Source organism: Channa argus, chromosome 7, assembly GCF_033026475.1.
Source record: "Channa argus isolate prfri chromosome 7, Channa argus male v1.0, whole genome shotgun sequence".
Lineage (NCBI taxonomy): Eukaryota > Metazoa > Chordata > Actinopteri > Anabantiformes > Channidae > Channa > Channa argus.
Genome location: NC_090203.1, coordinates 3,649,408 through 3,674,651, shown reverse-complemented (window position 1 = coordinate 3,674,651; position 25,244 = coordinate 3,649,408). Strand labels below are relative to the sequence as shown.

The 25,244-nt window shown below is 42.6% G+C and overlaps 1 protein-coding gene across 1 annotated transcript in view; it reads right to left on the bottom strand.

Annotated features, from left to right (window-relative positions):
• npr1b (natriuretic peptide receptor 1b) overlaps positions 1 to 25,244 on the bottom strand; it is a 66,281-nt gene that overhangs the window by 2,048 nt on the left and 38,989 nt on the right. Inside the window, exons 6-20 of the mRNA XM_067509574.1 lie at positions 8,019 to 8,113; positions 6,819 to 6,954; positions 6,616 to 6,700; positions 5,746 to 5,863; positions 5,495 to 5,569; positions 4,816 to 4,893; positions 4,285 to 4,389; positions 4,126 to 4,197; positions 3,874 to 4,036; positions 3,320 to 3,475; positions 1,338 to 1,506; positions 787 to 933; positions 549 to 672; positions 371 to 439; positions 7 to 181 (exon numbers count right to left, since the gene is read on the bottom strand). Coding sequence (XP_067365675.1) covers positions 7 to 181; positions 371 to 439; positions 549 to 672; positions 787 to 933; positions 1,338 to 1,506; positions 3,320 to 3,475; positions 3,874 to 4,036; positions 4,126 to 4,197; positions 4,285 to 4,389; positions 4,816 to 4,893; positions 5,495 to 5,569; positions 5,746 to 5,863; positions 6,616 to 6,700; positions 6,819 to 6,954; positions 8,019 to 8,113 — 1,767 coding nt within the window. The remainder of the gene's footprint in view (positions 1 to 6; positions 182 to 370; positions 440 to 548; positions 673 to 786; positions 934 to 1,337; positions 1,507 to 3,319; positions 3,476 to 3,873; positions 4,037 to 4,125; positions 4,198 to 4,284; positions 4,390 to 4,815; positions 4,894 to 5,494; positions 5,570 to 5,745; positions 5,864 to 6,615; positions 6,701 to 6,818; positions 6,955 to 8,018; positions 8,114 to 25,244) is intronic.

Below are 25,244 nucleotides of genomic sequence, written 5' to 3'. Positions count from 1 at the left end.
CCTCACCACTGTGTATTCCTATCCTCAGTTTCAGCTGTTGTTCCGGTCGGTGGCGAATCTTGAAGGTCCGGACGGCATCCAGCAACGCGAGGGCCATGCGGGCGATCTCTCTGCCGTGCAGCTTCCCATTCCTGACCGGCAGCCCCGACACCACCATGTAGGCATCGCCGATGGTCTCCACCTGAGGGCGTCAAAAGGTCGCAAGCATCTGGTTAGTGTATGAAGAAAGGCTGCTACTGGAACACATACTGTAGCTCTGTAACGGTGTTTAGTTTGGAATTATGAGAGATTACATTTAAAGCAGGTGCATAAGTTATTGTATAAGAGAACTTTTAAAACCCAGAATCATTTAAGTAGTAAAATCAAACACCTTGTAAACATCAAAGTTGTCGATGATGGCATCAAAGCACGTGTAGAGGTCATTCAGCAGAGTCACCACCTGCAGTGAGAAAAAACACAATCATGCATCATTCAAACTGAAAGAACAAAAAAAAAAAGGAATGAGTGAAAATATAGAGGAATAGATGTGGTTATGAAAGTTAGCTCACCTCCATCGGTGTACTCTCTGCAGATATCGCCGTGAAACCCACTATGTCACTGAAGTAGATGGTGACCGAGTCGAAAGCTTCGGCCTGAACTGTCTCACCGCGTTTCAACTGCTCTGCCACTGAACTGAGAGGGAGACGAGAGACGGGGACAGAGAAAAGCACCAAATACAGTAGGTCAGGCTGAGTTTGAAGGAAAACTGTACACAACCCGAACCCGATACTAGTTTGCAGTACTGACTGTGGTAGTATCTGATACAGCAGTGCCTCAGCTTTGCGTTTCTCTTCATGATAAGCTTGAGTTCGTTCCTCCACCAGCTCCTCCAGGTTGTTGGCATACTGCTCCATCCGGGACAGCAGGTTGTCCAGGATGTTGGTCCTCGACTCCCTGGACACAAACGCACCAATCATTGAGCTGTTTGCGCTAACAGCCCTGTCTTTGACTGATCACCGCTGAATTATCGTACAGTCGGCCTCGCTGAGCTTTTGCACTCATGGGTGATATAATCATTAGCCTCACTCTGCATTAAAGGCTCATCGTCTGAAATGAAGCCGTCTAAAGCAAAGGGAGACTGTGTCTGAAAGAACTAAACCGCTGTAGCTTTTGTGCTTATGCTACGAACAACACCAGACAAAAGATGTTCTTAAAATGGCAGCAGCACCACAGGGACACCAAGTTTGATTTTAGCTGTAGGGAGATTATAATCTAGCATTTGCCCAAAAAGCCTAATAGTCTTACAATTTTCAGAATTTTGTCTGTGCCAATTGTCAACTAATAACTTGGGTTCCTACTTGTTCTGTTTGCGCAACAGCAGCCGTATGTGGTTGAACTCGGGTCTCTCGGTCGGCTCCTCGGCCCAGCAGCGCTGCATCAGCTGACCCAGCTCGGGACTGTGGGTGAGTGGGTCGACGGTCGGCCTCAGGCAAGGCCACTCGCCCAGGACCACGCGGTCCACGATCTCTGCAGGAGTAAGTTATAATTTTAAAAAATTAAGAGGGTTTTAGCCTCTGCATTGTGATTGTGGACAATAACATTTATTTACAAAGTGACTGAAACGATCCATTAGGAACTGAAGGGCTATGAAGACAAAGGCGTCCTTACTCAGTCGGCCGTTAAAGCCGAAAATGTGAGATTTCCCAACGACTGCAAAGGAAGATCATGTGATTCAATCATATACTCTACAGAAGACACATTCAGTCCAGCAGCAGCTGAGTGGACTTTGTAAACTGCCGTTTTCAAGATTAAATCTAAAGTCACTCTTGATACTAATGCTTTTTTTTCTTAAATTCTTCGAACTCCGTTTTCTCTGTAACTCTGCTTTGGCTCCTTCGTGCCTCAGTGGCTTGGAACTACAAATGTTTCCATTGAGACTGAAAGAAAACAAACTTGTAGTGTCCGGACAACTCAAGCATTAAAATTTGACCCCGAGTGTGTTTTCAAACAGAGGAGGTCTTGACAGGCCATGGAGCTGACAGCTACAAAACGCTTGTACACTTCTGTGGTTCGGGTGGAGGAAAGAGCGAGCCGAGCATCGTCCAGCTGGCTGAGGGCAACAGGTTGTAGAGAAAGGAAAGAAATCCTACGATGCCTTTCAGTCTTCATCCTCTCACTCACACATTGGCCCTTTTCTTTTCCCTTCTCCGTCGGAGGATAATTGCTGGTTACAATCGTGTCGTGCTCTGCGTCTGATTCCCCTCATTCATTCCAAATCTGTCCGCTCATCCACTGCTGACCTCCGCACTGCTTCCAATCAGTGATGATAATACATCCATTAATGTCAATAAAAATTATACACACACAATTCAGCTTTGTGGCATCTTCTTCTTTAGTGCTTGAACTTTTGTTCATATTTTTCATGCTATTTTTAGATACTGTAGAATTTGACTTTTATTTTGCTTGAAAATCTCCAACTAAAATGCAGCAATTCATTCATTTCGCCCTGCTTGTTTTACCAACTGTGCACAAGACAAAAGTTTGAAATAAATTGGCACTTTTAAATGAATTTGAAGGGATGAGGCTGGGAGAAGCTGCCACTCTCAGGACAGACAAATGCAAAAAAGTAAAGTCCTAATTACTAGAAATCCCGATCAAAAAACAAACATCTAAACTATAAATAAAAATCAAAGGTTTGTTGCTAACTCGATGCCTTAACCTGAGCCCTTCTGCTTCTGGGATAAAATTTGGACTTTCCATCTGGTCTTAACCTCAGCTGAGGTTTCCCCAAGGAGCCTGACTTCTTGGGACAGTTTTGGCCACAAACTAATGCTTTCAGCTTTTCATCTGATTTTTTTCAAATGGTCAGTAGGTTCGCATGTGGCATGTGAAGTGCCAACACAAAACCCCAGGATCATGTCTCCTGCTGCGTTCTGTGTGTTCAGCAATTATTTCCTTTTTCTCTAGACTCATTTATTGTTTCAGGCATAAAATCGCAGTAATCATACAATTTGTTGATTACTGTTATTGTTAAACTGAGTCACATTTATTCTGAATATGGACCAAAAGCCATATGTGGAAATAGAAAGACACTGATTTGATTATACCTCTGCCAAAAACACTGAAACATTTATTCCTTAGCATAAAAAAAAAATCTTAATCTCAGTTAGGTACAGTTCATTAGCTGACTCAGCTAAACATCTGCAGAGATCTATAACATGAGGAAAAACTAGTTTTCCTTTTGTTAAAGCCATCAATCCAATGACCTGTAGCGTGATTATTGACAGTGTCCTCGGGTAGTGTTCACACGTCCAAACCTCTGACACACTCTGTGTCCTACCTTTAGGGCTGAGTGGGTCTCCCTCCAGGTAGAAGGCTCCTCGGCGCAGCGCCACCTCCTGGAGGATGATGCCGAAGCTGTAGACGTCTCCTTTCTGAGTCCCCGAAGGAGGAGGACACTCCATCCTGAGCAGCTCTGGAGCCATCCACAGCCTCCCTGGAAGAGACGCACGACGTAAATAACAGGTTTGTAATATGACATGACATTTTAAACAAGCTTCTGTGGAATATGTTCTTGCACTTCCATTTGATTTTTGATATTAGGGCTCGGTTCAAACCGAATAACATTTTAAGTAGGGAAATGTGCCGTTAGGTCAAATTTAATCACTTTTCTTTGTTCAGTATTTACTATGAGTTTGTTTTTTAATAAAAATATTAAAACAACAAATAAGTATCCATAGTTACTGTGCAGGTACAAAGTTGTTAACAGTAAGTTTGCTGTAAGTCATGGGCTGTAAATGAGAAGAATGCGATTGACATTTACTTGACTTTATCGATAAATAAAACCTAACAAGGCCCTGGATTTGGACATTTCTGTCTGACACTGTGACTCACGGGCGTAGAAGGCGTGAGCATCCTTCCCTATGTCGCTCTCAGATCGGAAGCTGGACAAACCGTAGTCGGTGATCTTCAGGACGAAGCGGTTGTCCACGACGCAGTTTGACGACTTGAGCTTACCGTGAGAGAAGATGACGCTGTTGTGCAGGAACAACATGCCCTGCAGCAAGATGGAGAAGGTCACAGCAGGTTAACATGTGGGGCCAGAGTCCAAGTGTGAGGGATGAAATACACATACAGAAAATGTACCTTGACAATGTCATTGATGAGAGAATATTTGAACATCCAGTCCAGAGTGATGCTGTCATTTTCCAGGATGTCCTGAAGACACAAAACGTACAGAAGTTGAGACGGTGCTAGACAGTCGCACAGTGTTGGACGAGCAGAGACTGAGACACTAAGCTGTACCTGCAGGCTTCCTCGGGGGCAGTACTCTGTGAGGATGCAGATGTTGGGAGGGTCGACGCAAGCCCCGATGAACCTGGTCAGATGTTCGTTCTGCACGTCTCGGATCTACGCGAGACAAAAACTAAAAGTCTGTCTTTGTTGTTTGTCTCGTCTCTGTCACTGTGAATATGCTGGACAGAGCATTGTGAGGATTCCGGCTTTTCTCGCAACCTTACAAGAAGTTGACCTGACGGGTGGCGCTGAAGTCAACAGCACGTTGTGGAGAGTATTTAAAGTAAACGCTAGAAACTCTTCCCCTCTGGTAAATAGTCAGACTACAGTTTGTGTAAATGTACAGCTGTACTGCAGAAAAGCTGAGTGGGCTTTTCTTGCTTGAACACACACACACACAGACATTAAAGTCCGGGATTGTGAAGTGTTTCTATGTGCAGCAGAAAGCTTCATCTAAAACGTACTTTCCATGCTTTCTCTTGATTTCCACAGATAAAAACAACTCTGACCCCGGACCCCGTCCTCAAAATGCACACTCACATGTTTCAGCTCAAACAGGACCTTCCTGTTCAGCTCGATGCGTTTCCTGTTGGTGTATTTAATGGCCACAATGTTCCCCTGGAAAAGCACACGGAAAAGGATCGATGAGCTTCAACATGCTGAACCTGTCACCCATCAAATAAGAGTGAAAATTTATCTGGGTTGTAAAACCCAAACTGGAACTAATTAAAAATTCTACTTGCTCTACAGTATATACTTTTTAAATTCACGTGCATCGTTTGATGCTTGAGGCGCTTTGCTTTCTCATGCGAGTCCTGACCAAAAGCAGGTTAGAATTAATGAAGTACTCGTCCAAGGAGAATTCAAACATCAGAGTCATGCTTGGAAGTTGGCTCTGGAAAGTATTGTTGGCTTTCAGAGTTTTTTTTTTTCTTGCCCAGAAAGAACCATTTTGAGATCCTTTCTGAAACTAACGGCTCATTTCCTCAACTAAAACAAGTCACTAAAAGCAAAGAAACAAACGAGGGCTTTTTTAAACTGCACAATTTCCTGTGGCACAGGAAAAAGCTTTCAGCCAGCGTGAGTGTTTAAAACAAAACAAAAAAACCCAAAAGGTTCTGAGGAACTGGTTTAGAGTAGAAATCCGACATGACTGCGCTTTCTCTGTAGCGATAAGTTAGAATGACTGTAAGTCAGGAAAGTTTAATAACACACTGACCTTGTAGTATCCAGTCTTTGCAAAAACCTGCAGATTTCCATCACCAGTCATCAGGGAGCCATAGTTTGAACCTCTCTGGAGACACACAAACAATCAGTGTGTGTGTGTGAGACAAATGCTTCAACAGTGTAAAACCAGTTTGCCTTTTGTTCATTTTAATAGGAACAAGAGGTTACACAAACATGGGGGGTGGAAAAAATGACTAAGCCACAGAACAAGAACGTCACAAGCTTTTGCGTGTGCGCGCTGACCAGCGACAGTGTGATCCTGCTGCCACTGCGCAGCACCTTGTCCAGGTTACTCATCTGGATGTCGTCCCACGTGATCCTCCAGAGCTGAGCCACAAGCTCCTTCTCCAGCTTCATTCTCCTGCAGGAGACAGAGGCAGGTTACAAACCAAACCTCCAGCTTCAAAAAAAATTTAAATCATCTTCTGTCAAATCAGGACAATGTTAACATCCTGTGATTTATACAAGAACAGAATCTTGTTTATATAACTAGGACTTTCAGTTTACTGCTTTATTTATCATTTCTTTTATTGTCCCTGCGGGTTTGTTTCATCTGTTTCAACTTATTTAATCATTTCAATGGGTCTTTTACATTCATTTATATTAAGTTAGATTATGTTAAGCACTTTATGGCTTTGCCACTGACGGGCACTTTAGAAATGCACTTAGCCTGATGCACAGAAGGTGAAGATTTGTTCTTTTAGTGATCGAATGAGACACAGATTAAGGAAACTTCTCTGAAAACATCTGCGCTCAAGGACACACAGGTGAGAGAACCTGCAAGAGGTCAGTCTGGCATTGACCTTCTCAGACCATCTCTGAGTCTCACCTACTCATTCCACAGTGTGACAAGAGGAGCAAGAAGTGGAAAGTCATTCACAAGAGATTTTAAAAAGACCAAACGCCCCAGAAGCTTATGAAAATGTGCTGGTGTTATGTCAGGTAGCATCTGATTGTGTGTCTGCTGGTCTGCAACCAGCTCCATTCTGACTGTTTTATCAGTCAAAGTTTTCTGGAGCTGTCTGTGTAAATATAACCAATTTAAAATCATAAATGACAACTATTGACTTGACAAGTTTTGTGTGTATAGGACTCATCAATGGCAGCTCTCACCTGCAGATGAAGACTGTGATGGTGAGACACATGATTAAGAAGAAGCCGACCACGATGGAGACCATCTGGTGGATCGTTATGGTCTCTGACAAAGTGAACGAGAAACTTAAAAATAATAAAATACATAAAAGTGGCAGCCAGAAATAAGCGATCTATGAAGACGTTAAATGACACTGAACACATCTTGGTTTTGGGCCACTGACTTGCGAGGCAGATGGGGTTGTCGTTCTTGAAGCCGCAGACGGGAACATCAAGTGGCTGAACTCCACCGGGCCAGTGCAGGGTTGTATCAGGAATCGCCGTCAGCTGCTCCTCTGAGCTGTTGTAAAGCAAAACCATCTGCAACAGAAAGACACAGCAACCAGAAAACATATCAGATGTCTTCCGTCTCTCTCAGGCTCAACATAATAAATCTGTTTTGGTTTTCCTATGTAATTAGAACCAACAGCCAGGTAACTTGAGGTTTGCTTCCTCTTTTTTTTTTTTACATTTTAAAAAGATTTTAAAATTTTATCACGTTACATTTTGGGCTGTTTATTCAGATCTTTTGATTTGTGGACATTGTGGATTTTTTTTTTTACTTTTGGCTGAGTGAGACATTCTTAAAGTTTAAACTTTATAAATCCTAAATAGAACGTCCTGTTTGTTTTCATGCGCTTTGTTGTACACTCAGCTATGAAGCCGATAATGAATTTTCTCTGATGTTTGGTCACTTCGCTTCATTTTCTGTGGCATAGTTCTCCACACGTTACTCAGTGACATATGTCTTTGTTTCAAAGCGTCTGCTCGTTATTAGTTTCAATAATCTGTTTAATACATTTTGGTCAAAAAGCCAATTGTACAAAGTCTATTGAGGGAGACGATGATGTGGCTATAAAAAAATAAAGTCTTGCAGACAAAAGATCAGGCAGTAAATCTGGTCGATAAAACCTGTTTAAGATCTGTGATAAAGCCATTTCACACTTCAAGACATGAAGTAAAAGTCATTACACACATGGAGTCTGCTCTACATCCGGCTGCTGGACTTTTAGCGCTCGGGCTCAAGCAGCTTTTTCCTAAAGCGTTTACAGGATTAAAGAGAGACGACGGCTCCAACCTTCACACTGAGACCCGGACGTCAACAAAAACCATTAAGACGTTGTGAGGGTCAGAGGTGTGAAGGTGAGACGAGATCAACGGGACGAGGACATAGCCGTCTAAAGTCTAACCGAAAATGTGACTAACTCATTATGCCCAGTGATTTTTTTTTATTTTTATTTTTTCAAAATTCGGCAGCTCCTGTTGTGTGACGCCTGCACGTGTCCTTTTCTCTTCCCCTGCAGCGTTTTCTTTCGCTGTTCTCCTCCCTGTTGTCATGGCTGGGGAGCCAGGTCATAAGTGTGTGCGCGTTTGTGTGCGCGTGCCTGAAAGGCGCTGGTGTTGGTGTCAATCATGTCCCACAGCGCAAAGTCCGTCTCTCGATCTCCGTTTTCGTCCAGGTGAACCAGCCCCGTTACACCTGAAAAACACAAATAAAGACCATGTTTGTTCGATTTCTTCACAGACATTAGGTCCGAACATTATGTAACTCTGGACTCATTTTCTTTATTTTTTTAAACTGCAGGTTTTCCACTGTTGTCCAGAATAAAAACCAACGCAGCCACGTGACTGTAACGATTACATTTCCTTTTCTTTTTTTTTTAAACAGACTGTTGGATGTAAAACATTACAGGATTATCTACATCTTGTTCATTTTTCCTCATCTAGACATTGGTCACGTTTTCATAACTGGTGTTTTAACATAAAGTTTGAAAGACTCTGGTTCTCACTAAATTCTGACTGAACAAAAATGTAGTTACTGCATTTTGTCTGACTGACAAATGATGTGACGTATCCCCACAATCCTCTACTTCTTTCTCAGTAGGTTTGTTGGCGTCTGTAAGACACAGAAGCTGCATCCTGGAATTATTCTGTGCGTTTACAATAATCCAATGATACAGTGATCTAGTGCCCTGTAAGAGACATTCAGCTGCATTGAGTACTTTTTATTTTATATGTTTTGTGGTAATACTGTTGGGACATATTTTTACAACTGATACTGTATGTTAGTGAATAAAGGAGTGATGATAATGCATTATATGCTTTCACTCATGACAGCATAAGAGACTTGTGAACATCTCTTTAACTCAATAACAGCTTCGGCCATTAAGCATATGGACGTGTAGCTCGGTTCGTGAGTCATAAAAGTGGTTTTGTCATATAGTGACAAAATGCTTTAAATTATACTCGAGGACTCAAACCACGAATGATATTTACAACAGCTGTGTAAAAGTGCATCGCACTCCGGAAACGGTAACAATTCCTGCTTCTAAACGTGCAAAAACCTTCTCATGGATTGAATGTGGAGCTAAATATTTAGCCGATTTCCATCTGCAAATTCACACTGTCCAAAATAGACATTTCCTCCAAACCGTACTAAATAGTTACTTTGGGTTTCTCTCATCAAGGTTCCACAATTGCAAACAAAGGCTCCAAACCTGAAATGCTCAAGCTGCTTGCACTATGTCCTGAGTACAGACAGAGAAGAGAGAGTATCTGTGCATGGAAACTAGCCTGGAGAGGTTAATTACAGCCAATTAGCAGTTTGCAAAGGATTTAGAGGTATGTGGCTATTAACATGCAGTCGACTCATCTCTATGGCAACAGCGCATCGGGAGAGAGCGGGCAGCAAGTGGACACACACGGACACATAGGCAAACAACATACTGGTGAAACTGAAAGGATGTAATGAGCTTTGATGGGGGGGGCGTGTAAAATTGTTCAGTACCATCATAGTCAAGCTGTCATACGTTCAAATTACTGTTTGAGGGTTCAGATTTGGTTTAAGGGCTCAGGTGCATCACGTCAAATGTCCTCATAATTATAGAAAGACAAACACGTGCGAGTGTTTAGGATGAACGAAAGCTCTACTCCGTATTCACAGAGGAGTCTAAGTGAGCAGTTACCATGACAGGAGGAGCACGTCGTACATGCAGGGGGGGTGCTCACAACCCAGCAACCTCTTTAACCCCCCTTTACCGTTCTAAGTACTAAGTGTAACAGCTGCCCGAGAACATTTTGACGTGAAGGAGGAGGATCCGAGTATTGAGCCATTGACCTGTAAACCGAGTACGACCGCTCAACCTCTGGCACCTTAGCTGGAGGTTGACCGTGATCACAAACTCAATAGTGTGAGCAACAACATGACACAATCTGAACTGAAGGTTCCTCCAAGTGATGTCATCTGGAGGCATTTTTCAGCTAAAAGTAAAGAGATGTTTGGACACAGGGAAGCCAGTGGGAAGCATTTACGTACATGGGCTGCTGTAGCTCAGTTGGTAAGGCAGTCGTCCATGGACCACAGGGTCAGTGGTTCGATCCCTGTTCACGGCTACATGTTGAAGTGTCCTTGGGTAAGATACTGAACCGTGCACGGTGGGTCAGGTGAGCACCTTGCATGGCTGCCACCTTCACCGCCGTGTGCGCGCGTGTGTGTGTGTGTGTGTTTGTGTGTGTTTGTGAGAGAGAGAGAGAGAGAGAATGGGAATCAACATTGTAAAGTGCTTTGGATAAAAGCACTACATAAGCAATTTATTTACCACACAAGAACCAAGTTTGTATTCAGCTTTTTTCCCTCCTCAATCATCTTAAAACAACTCTTAAACCACAGGCCATTGTCTGCAAGTTTTATGAAGACGAGTTCCGGTACATCCGAATTTTACATTATTTACAAATCTAAAACTTACATTAACCCAAAAGTAGCAAAATCCCCTTGATTATAACACCACTGCACATTTATTAATCTCTTAATGTTCCATATATCACATACTGCCTACAAATATGTGGAAACCTATCAAATCTATATTAATCCAGCTCAATAAGAGCCCAAAGAATGGTCGCTACATCTGATTATGAAGAACCAAGACAGGATGAAGCTCAGTTTGCATTTGACAAACGGAAAACAAACCACTTTGAGTTGAAAAAAAAAAAACAGAGAAATGGAATAAAATAAAAAAAAATCACAGGTGCCTTCTGAGAACGTTGTCACTTTTGACTTCCACAGTTAATTGAACAGCACTGTGCAGCTCGCAGTGATTGTGAGCTGTACTTCCTCTGCAGCGAAGCCGGGCTGGATCGCACAGGATTAATCACAGCAGCTGCCAGAACATAACAAGTCGTGATGATAATTTGGGTTTAGGCTGAGATGTGATGATGGCGGCTTTAATTGCAGCCTCGTCAAGACTAGAATAGCTTTCATTAGAAATTGCAGATGCAAATTGGCGTGTGTGTGTGTGTGTGTGTGTGTGTGTGTGTGTGTGTGTGTGTGTGTGTGTGTGTGTGTGTGTGTGTGTGTGTGTGTGTGTGTGTGTGTGTGTGTGTGTGTGTGTGTGTGTGTGTGTGTGTTAAACCCGGTAAAGCACAAAATGAGATCAAGTGTAAGACAAACCACAATAAGAACAAGGTGCTGGCCATTTAAATATCCTAAGTAAACTGCTCCTCCATTAATTTGCAATGTTGCCATCAGATAAACCAGCACAAATTAAACGGCACCTTTTCTGCTCACCAGACCTAAACTCTGCACTGTCCTGGAACTCCTCAGGGCAGAGACTGGACACGGACCACATGTGGCCTTTTGTTGGGTCGAACCTCAGCTCGAGTTTGTCAGAAGGCATGTGGAGAAACTCAAGTCAGGTTTTTGAGATGATGAGACCAAAACTGAACTTTATTATCACCATCACACTGCTGAAGAACCTGCCGTCTGTCTAGTCTTTCCCATCTCAGTTGGTGAAGCTTGCAACTCCTTCCATAGGAGAGTTGGTGAGCTCCTTCCCCCTTATTCAAATGGAGCAGTATTCAATGCATTTAAAGAAAATGAAGATAAAAACTTCTTAGACAGTGATCATAATTTCCATGAGCAGTAAATGTTTTCACCCAGACACAGGTTGTTTTAAGCTTAAGAAACAGCTCTGTAAAAAAACCAATCTGAGCCGCACTGAACTGATGTGTTGCAACATTCCCAATCTATCAGACTCCCTCCAAGCCTCCTTTTCTTTCCCTCCCACTCTCATGAACATCCCTTCTTCCTGCTTAACAAACACCAGAAATCTACAATCCACAGACTGAGCGACTGATTTGGATCTTCAAGTACCTACTCGGCTCAGAACAGCCCGTGAACAACATCATCACAAAAGGTACAACATATGAAAAGCACCATTTCAGCTGAAATAACAAAAGGCCTTAGTGTTCGTTTGGTTTACTTTAGAGGGGAGGGGGGGGGGGGGGGTCATGGATCAGTAACTGAATGGGTCTACTTGGCACAGGCCCAGGGGTGTGAGGGGTCAGAGGGCAATTTCTTGTGTGAAAGAGCTCAGAAAACAAAATATATTTTTTTTTTTTTTTTAAATTGACAAATCTTATTTAAAGACTCGTGACATATTAGCATTTCTCAAAGTGGACTGTTAGACAGTAATTTGCCTCTGTCTACAGAGATCTGCAATCACTGCAAAGGAGTGAAAGTCCACCGACTGTTGGTCCATTTTCAGCCATAAAGCTGCTGAATTCATGGTAAAACCATTGAATTGTGGTGTCAAATTCAAAGTCCGTCAACCTCTTGAACTTTGTGTTGGCTCCCTCTCCCTTCTCCCTGATTGATGGACATTTTTTTTGTCCTCAGAAACAGCCACATGCACTAGAGCTCAGTGGGGTTACAACCATCCATCCAAGAAGGCACAGACCCTTACACTCACCTTCTCTTCTTGTTAAGGACTTTCTGTGGCTCTTTAATTGTGTGTGTCCTCACTTATTTCCAGCTCTCTGGACATTTTATGAGTGATTTTAGCAGTGTTTTATTCCTTAAAGGACAAAGCTGTTAGACTGTTACTTCCCATTAATTAGTTAATGCCTCCTCCCAAAAGTAAAGCACCACTGGTTCATGAAAAAAAAAAACCTTTCATACTTTAGGTAGAATATAAATCACATACATTCTGTTACTCAACAAGAAATGTGACTGGGTACTTTTACTAGAGTGCACTATTGTTTGTGTATTTGTACTTTTACTTAGGTCCAGTTTTTGTGTACTCCACCACTGCTAATACTCAAAAATACGAAAACTATTGAAAAGAAGCACATCGTGTCCAAACGGAGACAAAATCAGAAAATAGCACAAACTGCTTTAAGAGAAAAGGTTCTTCACCTGCCAGGTGCCTCATGTGCTGCAGTGACCTCTGAACCAAACACACAACTGACCGTTTCTTCAAATGCACAAACTGGTGGTAACACTACACCGTATCAAATCCAGGTAAAGTCACGTTTTCCCGCTGTATATTCAAAAATTGCTGCACATTATTACCAAAGTTGTGGGTCACACAGTGATGCAGAGGGAACATATGCATCCAAACACGTCCTTCAAACTAAACCACAGTTTGTCCCTTTAAAAAACCCACAGGAAACCGTCTGGAAATCGTGTCCTGATGGATTATAATCGCGTCCTTTGATTACAATGAGTCATGTTTAGGGTTAGTACGAACATTTCATTTTGGATTTAAATGAAAACTTCTGCAGGATCAATTTCACTGAATAAACTTTCAGGCCCAGGTCGGGTGTTTTGAGCCTGAAAGCTGAAACCTGTTGCCTAGTAACCAGGACTGCTAGATTTATCCTGATCAGGGTCCATAAATCAGAGATTGGGAGAGGCTGACGAATCCCGTTTTAACGTTTGTGCTCTTCCATCACACAGCAGCCGGTCAGACTCTGCAGGAAACACAAACACACATCAGTAACATGTTCGAACCCCGCCAAGCTTCAGTCTGCGTGTGCGCTCGTGAATGAAGAGCTAATCTACGGCAGCCGCCAGGAGACGCAAGGTGCGAAGAATAAATGACAGTCTGACTGCCTCTCCGCCGCCAAGTCCCCTCCAGGCGTGCATTTGTGCACAGACAGAAATGGTCCTTTCATTTCAGAAGAACAACATCATAATTTCGGAAGTGGTGGCACCACTTTGAGAGCGACTCAAACGGCTTTCATAAGCGTTTTCAGTGTGACAGTGGGAAGAGAAGACAGAATGTGGAGACTCACTTTTCTGTGATGATTTTCAGATTAAAATTGTGGTCAAACCAAAGTCCAGATTTTAAACATGCAATTAAGTGTAGAATTTAATACCACAACTAATGGAAAATGATACAGAACTGAAGCACTATAACTTACTCTGTTCCCCAAACGACGTGCTATACTAACCCCCAAGAAGAAACTAAACAACAAAGAGACTCATTCACTAACACCAACTCCCTAATGTGAAAAACGAGAAATAATAATATTTATAATACTTAATACTGGAAATGGTCATAACTAGTACCATTTACAAAAGCTACAATAAATACCAAACTATGCCACTAGGCCCAACAATCCAGTAAAGGTTTGGAGGCTGAGGACAGAGAAACCAGTGTAGCTGGTGGGAAGAACTAATAAGTCAGAACTTCTTTTCAGTGGAAGGTGTTAGATGCTTAAGGCCAATCTGTGCCGTGAAATGAGCAGTTAAATGGAGCCACATTGGACCCAGAAGCTCTGATATATTGTCATGTGAAGTTGAACACGATGTGGATTTAGTGTATTTTCACAAAAAAAGAAAAACTATAAATGCAACTTTTAAGTCTAATATCTAACAAATGTTTGCTGACTGAGTATTAACCTGTTTGAAAGGGTTTGGAATCAGCATCAGGATGATCATAAAATTGACAGTTTTTTTTAAATTTACAGTGATGGATGTGAGAGTCCAGCTGGGCTCTGCAGGGACCTAAAGAAAATCTGAGGGTTGTGTGTCAAATCTACAAATAGCACGAAGACGGCCTCTGATGAATAATGAAAACCTCCACGTGTTCGGCATATGTTCACAGCAATCACACCAGATCACACCCGACTGCTTTTCAGACACTTCTGTAGAAGTGTCTGAAAACCTGTAGATCTCTTAGAATTAAAAAAAGGGGGACAATAAAAACAGCTGCATTTGCATGAACATCTGCCTCCAGGATCTAAGTAATTCCGAATATGCAGAGTGGCATCAACAAACCATCCAATTAATGAGTTACCTGCAGCCACTGCTCTCTGAAAACACTGGACCTCCTTCGGTTTCTCTTGTCATTATTGGTAGAGCTATGAAATGTGAGTAAATAATACATATTATTATATATGCTCCTGATATTATAGATGCTCCTCAACTCCCTGATATCATTTTAAAGTAAAGTTCTGGGGAGTTTGGGCAGGATATCCAACAACAAAAGCTTCAACTCAAGGCAAGAATTAATTGTGTGATTTAGCATTTTCGCTTTATTACAAAAAATTAAAAATAGAAATATGTCTCGGTGTGACGATCACAGCCCTTCTTAGACTTCCTGGCTCACAGGTGTTTGACAGATGTGGAGGAGCTAGAGTGATGCTAACAGACAGCAGAAAGGCCACCCTGTGATAGATGAGCACAGCACAGGAAAGACAAACAGACAGACAGAGATGGGAGACAGGCAGCAGGGTGAAGGAGAAACAAGGACGAGAGCTGCAGCTGGAAGCCGGGAGGAGACAGGAGGATCTGATTTCACGCGATTAGATTTCCAGGCTATTTCTGGGGGTCTCCTCTAGCTGCCTTACAGGGCCGTCTGACCAAGGCATGAGGACAGAGAGAGATCAAAAACAAGACGAGATGGATGAGGACACTAGAGAAGAGGAGATGGAAAATGAAGGGGAGGAGCTGAAGCATCAAGTACAAAGGAAACAATCAAGTGACGAGTTCACCCACACACAGATGCACATTATTTAAGGAAACACTCGAATGCCTGCAAAACAACAGTGCACAAACTGCAACAGTAGGGTAACAACACCCAACATATGGTGCTCAGCATGTGCTCTTATGCACCAGAAGAGGTGATGGATCCCACTCCTCAACATGGAGGCGTCGTGTCCATGACCACAGCAGCACACCAACACGGTCGGAGCTCATGGATAAAGACGCACATTTTTTTTTGTTTGAATGAAGAGCTGATGGTTGTTTTTTATGCAACGATGACCCGCACAGGTCAGACTGAGGCTCGGGGTCAGGTGACCAAAACGCAACGAGGCGAGAACATGAGGTCACTCAGTTTGGAGCGGAAGTGTACATGCACTTGCAGTAAGTCTCTGGCCTAAGAGAACCGACTTCCTGTTAGGTTGGGTCCCGACGCCTGATGCCACCTTTGGTTCCTAGAACATCAATTCCCATCAGACCAAATCGTAACAGATTTCTATAATGGACGTCACAGTCAACAGGAGCCTACTTTTGGCCAGTAGCCACCTTAAACATGCTCAAAATGCCCCTAATGCCAAGTGGACACAAGTATTTCCCTCAGAAGGATCCCAGCATCACAACCTGCTTTAAATGGCTGCAGCGTGTTCAGCATCTCTGACTTCAGATGAACCAGAGGTTGTATTCATAGTCAACATGCTTTTCTAGAGCTCTTCACAGTGACATCATGTGAACTCTTAATGATGAAAAACTCCTCCGGGTGATGTCGTCTGGAAGACATGTATGTAGGGAAGTTAGATGGAAGCTTTAATGTACATTTACACCCAAAACTAAAGCCACACACGGGTTTGGCAATTATTAACGTAACATACATCATCTTTCAAAACAATCAGTGTCTTTCAAGAACTTTTACACAATATACTATAATCTGTGTGCAACAAAATGTAAAAAACGTTCTTTGAGGACCTTCACATTTTGCTGATCGATGCCATTTATGGTTAAAAAAAAAAAAAAAAAAGAACCGAAAGATGCAGAAGTCTCTAACCCACTGAAAGTCCTGAACAAATCCCTTAACAAGGGCTATTTTCTATCACACTGCTACAGCAGTTATTTCCTCATCAACTCCACCACAATTTAATATCCCAGGGTTTATGGATGTTGTTTGTGGACTTTTGCAGTTTTTAACACTTACCAGAAAATAAATCTTGACTGACACAGGTGCTACCTGGTGGTGTCTCTGCACCTGTTGGTGCATCAAGTAGGGGACCGTCTGCCATTTACAGATCCCTGTAACACCGGAAAAAGCCAGCTCCATTTAATTTAGATGTAAGAAACAGGTAGAATAAGCCTCCTGCCTGTGTGGATCTTATCCATTATTCAAAGGTCGCTTCCTCTCACTGATGTCATGTCAACGTTTTAAGCTGTTTTTTGATCGATTAGCTCGTTTAATATAAGATCTGAAGTCAGACTACACATGTTTTATTAATGTGTCACTGACGTTCATCTCACTCTTCTCATAGTTTTTTCTGACCCCGTTAGTGGACGACCTTTTCTACCAGCTGTTTTGTATATTAATGAAATATAATAATATTTGCCCAAATCGCTGTTTATTCTATTTATCCTTTAATAGCTCCACATTTTCCATTTTGGCCCTGCATGTGATGCAGAGGAGGAGGATGCACCGTGTTCGCCCTGTCAATGGGGAGGGGGGACGATGACGCCAGTAACCCAACACCAACTGCAAATCCTGCATTCATAAGGCAGGAGGCCTTATGCTGCAGCTGCGACATGCTTAATTTCCCATGATGCCAAACTCTACCCAATGCAGCCACACAAACACCTCCGACTTCTCATCTTAACTGGTGTACGCTTAATTACATTAGGGGAATCAACAGATTACAAGCCCTGATTTATCTAATCACCTCAGCTGCTTCATTGATTCCACTTTGTCAACAGAGAATCCAGCTGGTAATGTGGTTTCCATAAAAACAGACTAATAAGCTCTATTTGAATGTCAAGTCAAGGAGAAAGCCACTCTGCAGACACTGGGTAACAATTATGCAACTGTTTGTTAAAAAAAAAAAAAAAAAACCTTCCACATCGTTGTCTTATCTAATACTTCACACGTAGAATGAAGGGAATAATAATAATAATAATTATCCCCTAATCCACAATGTCTCCTAGTGCTTTTTTTCCCCTCCTATAACCTGAGAGAAATTAACATTGGTTTAGGTTTTTTCCCAGGAAAAGACCTGTAAAATAAAAAGGATTTTCCTCCAGGGACTAGAACTCAAATTCGGTTTTTGAGTTGCCTTGTCATGCACCACAGGGAAGAACAATGTGGAAGCCACGAGCTGATACTAATTAACACAGCATGAAGCAATTTATTCAAACAAACTCAAGTGTTTCCCCTGCAGCGCTCAGTCTGCGGCTCGAGCTCACAGTCTGGTCGCACGGAGCGGAGACCCTAATGGAGGACTGGCGGATGGAAAAATCAAAGAGGTGGAGAAGCAGGTTTGAAGAGGGACAGAAGCCAAAATGAAGAGCAGGACAAACAGGCTGTTTAAACAACAGCTGACCCTGCACTCACACATTTCACGTGGAAACACTAAGTGGCTTTTCTTTTTCAGTGCCTTTCCCCTCTTTACACAATTTAGTAGCTACACTACTTTAAAATCTCAATTATCTACATTTTACACACGCCCAAAATTGCACCCAGTTAAAAAGCATAATGCCGACACACAAAATCCAGATGAATGAATTACGTCAGTTATTAGAAAGAAGCTGAACCGTTAGACATGGCGGAAACAAGCTGCTCGCTAAACCTGTTGGGAGTCAACATGCCCTGAGAGACAATAGAGCGACTGCAGCTGTGACGTGATAAAATGTAACGGAACACAGGAGACGGACGGTGATGAGCTGTGGAGCAGGACTCACTGACACTTGAAGATCAATAACTTTAATCCAGTGAACATTTCTTTTTTTTTTTCCCTCCACAGCTGTGTCCATCTCGTTCACACTTGGAAACACATTTTTTCTGGCTCTAGAACAGGACAATAACACCTCCATTCTTGATCCCCCCCCCCCACACCCACCCCCCCACCAATGAAACAGCCATCAACAGGTATTTGTTTCCATCTGCACATTTTCAAAAATGAAGACATTTAATCGGTTGTTAATTCCATCATCTTTCAGCCTCATTCCAAAATGGATCAAATTCATTATTTGCCTCAAAATTTTACATAAACATACAAGTTTAATAAATTTGCAAAGATTAAAAAAAAATATTCAAAGCCATTGCTTAATACTTTGTTGAAGCACCTTTAGCACCACTCGGGGACATTCACAGAGTTGTCCTGTAGCCGCTCCTTTGTTATCTTGCTGTGTTCTTAGGGTCGTTGTCCTGTTGAAAGATAAACTGACGCCACAGTCTGAGGTCCAGAGCTCTGGAACAGGTTTTCATCAAGACGTCTCTGTAAATTGCTGCATCCATCTTAACCTCGATCCTGACTAGTGTCCCAGTTTCTGCCACTGAAACACATCCCCACAGCATGATGCTGCCACCACCAAGCTTTACTGTAGGGACGGTATTGACCAGCTGGTGACCGGTGCCTGGGTTCTTCAAACCATGACACTTAGCATTCAGGCCAAAGACTTCAATCTGTTTCAGCAGACCAGAGAATTTAGTTTCTCATGGTCTGAGAGTCCTTCAGGTGGGCAGTCACGTGCCTTTTACTGAGGAGGGGTTTCCGTCTGGCCCCTCTACCATACAGGCCTGATTGGTGGCATGATGCAGAGATTGTTGTTCTTCTGGAAGGTTCTCGTCTCTCCACAGAGAAATGCTGGAGCTCTTTCAGAGTGACCATCGTGTTCTTGGTCACCTCCCTGACTAAGGCCCTTCGCTCTCGATCGCTCAGTTTGGCCGATCCACGTGCTGTAGGAAAAGTCCTGTCGTTCCAAAACGTTTATGGAGGCCACAGTGCTCATCGGCACCTTCAATGCTGCAGACATTTTTTTGTACCCTTCCAAAGATCAGTTCCTCGATACGATCCTGTCTCTGAGGTCTACAGACATTTCCTTGGACTTCATGGTTTGGTTTGTGCTCTGACATGCACAGTTAACTGTGGGACCTTTTATAGACAGATGTATGCTTTTCCAAATCATGTCCAATCAACTGACATCCCACAGTTGGACTCCAGTCAAGTTGTAGAAACATCTCAAAGATGATCAGTGGAAACAGGATGCGCCAGAGCTCAATTTTGAGTCTCCTGGCAAAGGCCATGAATACTTATCTGATTTTGTTGTTATATTTTTTTATAAATTAGCAAAAATTTCAAACAAACTTCTTTCCCGTTGTCATTATGACATATTGTTTGAGGAATTTTGAAGAAAATAATGAATTTAATCCATTTTGAAATTAGGCTGTAAATCCCTTCTGGATGAGCTGTATGCACTTCATCAAACGGTCCTGCTGCAACCTCCCTACACCCCCCTCTAAAAATAACAACCATCCCACTGCCAATACTCCCACCCACAACGAGAACATTAATCTTCACTGTTGCGAAGTTCTGGAAGCTCCAACTTCACCGGTGTTGCTTCATCTTGTTAACTAAACACCATCTCCACTTTACATCACTCCTGACCTTTTCCAGATTGAATTCTTCTGTCCGAGCAGCTGCTGGCATCAGTTCACTGTCCGTGATCCATAACGTAGTGCAGCAGGAGGTTAACTGGTAAATTAAAGCCATGATTAAAGTGGAACATTTCAGTGCTGCTTCATGCGGAGACATAAGTATTTGCTCGCTGATAACAGGTGTGTTTCATTACCACACATCACTGGGCCTTTATAAGGAGTTTAGGGAAAGTTTGGCCAGAGATGAAGTTGCTTTTACCTACATATTCGCATGACAATTTCATGTCGTCATCCTGCAGCGTAACTTGTGCATGTCCTCAGAAATAAACGCCACATTTAAACAAGATGCAAGTGATGTCAACATTAAACGTCCTTGAATGTCACCACTTCACTCGTTGCTTCAAAAGCGCAGGTTAAAGTTTTTTGGGTTTTTTTTTTTGGTTTAGATTAACTGAAACTGGTTTAGATTAAGGTAACAGTTCACCATAAAATTCATCTTCACTTGGATTTTATGTCCCACACAAATGTCACTAGATTATTTCTACTGGAAACAAACCTCTGACCAAACCAAGTGTCCAAATAAAAGTGAGCGCACGTGTGAAGGAGACGCATCCTGTTTGCACACGGGGCCACGTGGCTCACACCTGCACCTTATTAATAGACTCTGGAGCGTAACAAACAAAGCATCAGGATGAAGTGGAAACGATTCCTGTCACATCTCCGCCGACAGTGAACGGAAATGTGCTTCCAGGGAAGCCAGAGGCAGAGCGCTGACCTAATCTGTGCTTTCTGCGAGCGCCGCCATGTCCTTAACCTCTCCGTTTCCTCTCCGGGACCCTGAAGAGACGCAGAGGGGAAACATCTGCTTTCCCTGTCGAGGAAACAAAGAACCAACCAAGCTGATGCCTCAGAGCTGTGAAGCAGGATGCAAGATGTGCCAACATGATTTATAGGCCCAATCCATGTTTCTATTAGCTTTCTGTTTTTAACTATCGTGGCTGGAGCCAAGTGTTCTGCTGCCCCTCAGCAACATGTTCTCAAATGATCATTTCCAGCTTGTTTCGCAAAAAGTCAGCACTGTCTGACAGAAAAGAAAACACTCAGGGGTTATGGCTGTTGCACGCTGACAAAACGCAAACTATCAAACACATACATGCATGAAAACGCTTTCCAGCTGAGCAGGACAGGCTGCTGGAGAACTTGCAGAGGAATGTCAGCCCTCATGTCAGCCCTCATATCCACTGCATGCAGCCTTGGATTAGGACTGCGAAAGGTGCTGCTGCGGTGGGGGAATAACGTTGTAGGCAGAAGTGAGAGGTTGTACACGAATAAACCGGAATGTGCAGCTCGTGGAAACTGGTCTGCACATGTAGAACACTTGTCTGCCTTTGTAGCGCTCGCGCTCTCCCTCTCACGCCATTGTGAGACGACCCTTCGCTGCACAAGTTAACAAAATGTACATCATTGAATGACATCGTGCACAGAGCACATCAGGCAACTACGAGATGCACGAGAAACCGGGTTACGCGCTTCACTGCACGACACCTTAAAATACACTGTAACCTGGTTGCTGCGGTAATGCATATGCATGTCGTAATACCCTCCTCTAAATGTGCTTTTATTTTGAAAATGCGGCTCGCTGATTTTACTTTTTACAGCACAAATTGTGTGAACTCACCAAAAACGAGGAGGGAAACCCCCTGAATTAGCCTTCTGCACATGGATACGCGAGTGGATGAAATACTGGAGTATTTCTGCCTTCTCAACAACAGCAAATACAGAAGCTCATGTTTGAAGAGAAATTCAGTTACCTGTTACCCAAAGGAACAACACTTGATACGATTTTCTGACCCTCATTAGTGGATGACCCTTTCTTCCAGCTGAACCACAGCTGCCTCAACTTTAACTTTTATTTCCAACTAATAATAAAAAAAATGGAAAACATTTTTCAAATTGTACAGTTAATTGTCCAAATCCTCATTCATTTTATTTTCAACAGCTCTAAATATTCCATTTTGGACAAATCAAACACCGCACCACAAGTGCTTATTGTCTTAAACCCTGAACTCTGTTGTGACCATTTAAGGTCATATTTTGACTGGGGACATTGTGTGTCTGTCTTAAGTCTCTTTTGGTCAGTTTCAGGTCACTGTAAGTGCATGTGAACCGTCCATCAGAAAGTGAAATAACAAAAAAAAAAACAAGCTTTTCTTAGTTAATTATTAATTAAGTGCTATTTCAAATCATAACAAAGTTCCATGTATCAGTCAGGACCATTTTAACAATTCTTTATTAATGCAGTGCAATGCATAATTCCCTGAATCCTAAATCAGACCCATGACAGCAGAAATATTTGCCTGACAGATGGATGGAGCCCAGACTGACTCCAAGTCCCAAAAGTCAGCTCAGTTTCAGCACAACCGTCCAATGAGCTGCTTGGATCTAAAAATGATAAAACATGAGACTAAATGAGGACGAGCATGTCTGTGCCATGTGAAACACACCATTTATATTTCTGCAGTGAAACGTAACATCTCACTCTGACTGACAGACGGAATGTTCTGCATCGAGCCGCTGCCTGATTAGAATCAGTCCGTCTGTTTGTGTTGCACATTTCTACATTTTAAGAAGTTTGTTAAGGCAAGTTTCCAAAGAAACCTCCACAGGGGAGAACCTTTCACTTACACAACCAGCAATTAAATATAAATCAGCGTTGAGGACGTAAGGGGCCCAGAGGTGACAGCAAGGGAGAGAGGGGAGAAAGTATCTCGCAACAATTTTTTCGCTCCTCCTCTACAATCTCTCATTTTTATTGCAAAATAGCAAAAACAAAAATGGGAGTGAAATCAGTTATGTGATTTAAACTCTTTGCAGAATCTCACACAGGTTAAAGAGGAATGACATGCAACGAAAGTCAGTCAGACCACGAGTGGAACCCGCGACGTTATGATTAAGTGGTTCGTGTCTTAAACCACGTGACTACAAGACTGATTTTTAATGCAGAACTGCTCCAGTCATCTGGTTCGTGTTTTCTGAATGAAACCGTGATGGATCCCGCTCTCCTTTTTCTCCTCTACGTTGTTGGAGGTCAGAGGGCAGGACCGGAAAGATAAACCGATACTTTCAGAGGCGAACATGATCCATGGCTCTCTGCAGAGCTCTTTTCTGTAATGACACACGGAGCGAGGCACGACGCCAGCAGGCTTTCCAAACCATTCTGGTGAATGATTTCACGGCTGAGAATTAAAAAAAAAATTATAAAAATAAAAACAATAACTGGTGGGTTGTGCAGACACAACACACCCGACTCCTGTAAAGCTGCACACTTCTGTCGCCCACCAAAACTGGCTTCAGGTGGAGCAAAACCAGCGTGTGTGCAGCAGGTAAGAGGAGATGTCAATTCCCAGTTCTGTGGGTTCATGGGATTCCTTTCCTCACTTTATCCCACTGCTTCTGAACACCCTTACAGCAGATCAGCCAACAAACACCTGGCATTAGTTTTAAGTTTCATTGTGATGATTTGCTGGCTAAGAGACACGAGTTCAGGTTTTGACAGTAGGTCACAGCTGTTAGAATCATGGATGGATTACAGAGCTTCCTGCTCTCTATATACAGACTGAGTGTAGGAAATGTTGAAGAACACAGACTTGAAAAATGACCAGTGAGAACAGGTGAGAAGGGTCAAAAACACAGACAGAACAGACACACAATGATCAGAGAAAGAAATTAGTGCTATAAGTGGATCCACTGCATCCACAAAGCGCAAAAGCATAAATGTTCCAGGACTCCTGTCGGGCTGTGAATCACTCAGGCTACGAACCTCAGGCCTCGTCTGACTCCAACAGCTGCAGGCAAACAAGTTTTGATTTCCTTGCCGAGCCGATATCAGAGCAGAACATGCTGTACATTCTTGAAAGGTTGCAAAGCAACCTGGCATTAGCTGAGGCTGCAGCGTTACCGATATGAGCTGGAAGATAAGGTGTCTAAAGAGGGAAACGCAGCACAATGAGCCCAACAGATGCCAAACAGCCACACAGAGTCACAGAGTCCACGTGCTTATTTATCAGAGAAATCAGAACCACAACTTACAGTGAGTCGTGAAAATACAAACAAACTGAGGTCATAGAAATATAGAAATATATATATATTTATATATATATATATATATAAAAAAACAAAAAAACAGGAAACGGTTTTGATGATCAACGAATGATTTGGGTTCAGTACTTTAAGAAGAAAAATCCAAAGACGTCGAGGTTTCAGCTTTCGTTTTACATCGGGGTAAATTGAAGTGTGATGTCTCCCCGCACTGTTCTGACGTTTTAGAGACAACTTGGGCACCGAAAAATCCTGCTCTCATCCCCGACGCGTCAGTGCTGCTCTGTCCCTTTGGGTTACATGCTGACGTTTTGGAAAACCCATATGTGTCAATGGAAACTGAGGCTTTCAATGTTTCACATCTCAAGCAATGTCGTAAAATATAAAAAGCGAGAAAGTGTCATGGGGAGGTGGATAGTACAAGAAGAAAATGGTTCGACTCTAAGGTGAAACTGGTGCATGTGGTTAACTGGGCTGTTAGTACCAGAATTAATAGTAGCAAAATTTTTAACCATACAATGATCTCAACTGCGATCAAAGCTACTGAGGTGTCTCACATGTGGTGTAGAAGTGTACTGTTCACTGATCAAACATGCGGTGGGTCTCATCCACCTTCCTCCTCTAGAACAGAGTCAGAACATCCAGTTTCCTGGATACCAAATCTGAGGAGAGCACAGACGGACAGAGGTGAAAACTGCGTGTTCTCGGTTTGGGTTTGATGACGAACAGAACTGAGCGGAACACGGGTTCAGACGTCTTTAATAAAACAATATACAGAACAAACAAAATGAATAAAAAGATTCTTTGCATTCTTTTCATTTCACTTTTCTTCCAGTGAATTATTCTTTTCCGTTCTCTCCGTTTTATGTCCAAACCCCAAATGAGCTGGAGGTTAATCAGAGGTTCTGGATACAGTTAAAAGCAAAGAAACGCCAGACCCTCATCCACAATGGTGATTATTAAAAAAAAGATAGAAAAAAGGGAGAGAAACGTGTACATGACCAGTGGCACCATAAACGAATCGAAGATGATATTTTCCTCAGTCTGGAAATAGTCGCCTCTCCCACAGGATCTCAGCAGGACAGAGCTTCACCTTATGAGCGAGAGTCCTCAGAG